We start from the raw sequence: 561 nt of genomic DNA, 5'->3' as shown, positions 1-561 counted from the left end.
CAGGCATATGTTTGTGTATTTATGGGTTTGTGCATTTGATGCTTGTGGGTCTTGTACATGTGTTTGTGTCTTTCTGCCTGTGTGTGTTTATACAATATATGGCATTCCTCTAAGGTTGTCGCCATTGCTTATAACCTTTGTGTAGGTAAAAGTAAATGTAGTTTGTAGCCTTAAAAACAATTTGTTATATTTCATCACATAGCAACCTGAGACCACTCTACATATATCTTCTTTACATCTATTATTTATGGCTCTTACTATGTGTGCTGAAGATGTAATTTTTTCTTACAGGGAAGTATGGAAGAGTGTTCCAGCCTGAGGTCGAGTGATTCTGCAGGTACAAGTGAAGAGTATGAGATTGTGGAGAGTCTGGCAGGTCAGGACTCCGAGCCACAGCTAAACATAGCCAATAACGGCAGTATGGATGACCTGCAACATGAGCTTACAGAGGTATTGTTGGTGATGTATTGGTTTAAGTCATTTGCATATATAGGTAGGTAGATAGATGTATAGTATGGATTAAGATAGGTATATAAAGTTAGATGGGGATGTGGATGTTGA

General features: G+C 38.3%; 1 protein-coding gene across 3 annotated transcripts in view; it reads left to right on the top strand.

Annotated features, from left to right (window-relative positions):
• LOC119586520 (rab GTPase-activating protein 1-like) overlaps window positions 1–561 on the top strand; it is a 36962-nt gene that overhangs the window by 5624 nt on the left and 30777 nt on the right. For all 3 annotated transcript variants that reach the window (XM_037935271.1, XM_037935272.1, XM_037935270.1), the window contains exon 2: window positions 292–450. In XM_037935271.1, the coding sequence (XP_037791199.1) occupies window positions 298–450 (153 nt within the window). In that variant the 5' untranslated portion in view covers window positions 292–297. The remainder of the gene's footprint in view (window positions 1–291; window positions 451–561) is intronic.

This window comes from Penaeus monodon, chromosome 21 (genome assembly GCF_015228065.2).
Source record: "Penaeus monodon isolate SGIC_2016 chromosome 21, NSTDA_Pmon_1, whole genome shotgun sequence".
Taxonomy (NCBI): Eukaryota; Metazoa; Arthropoda; class Malacostraca; order Decapoda; family Penaeidae; genus Penaeus; species Penaeus monodon.
Note: the sequence above shows the minus strand (reverse complement) of the source record. Positions and strands in the feature narration are given on the sequence as shown.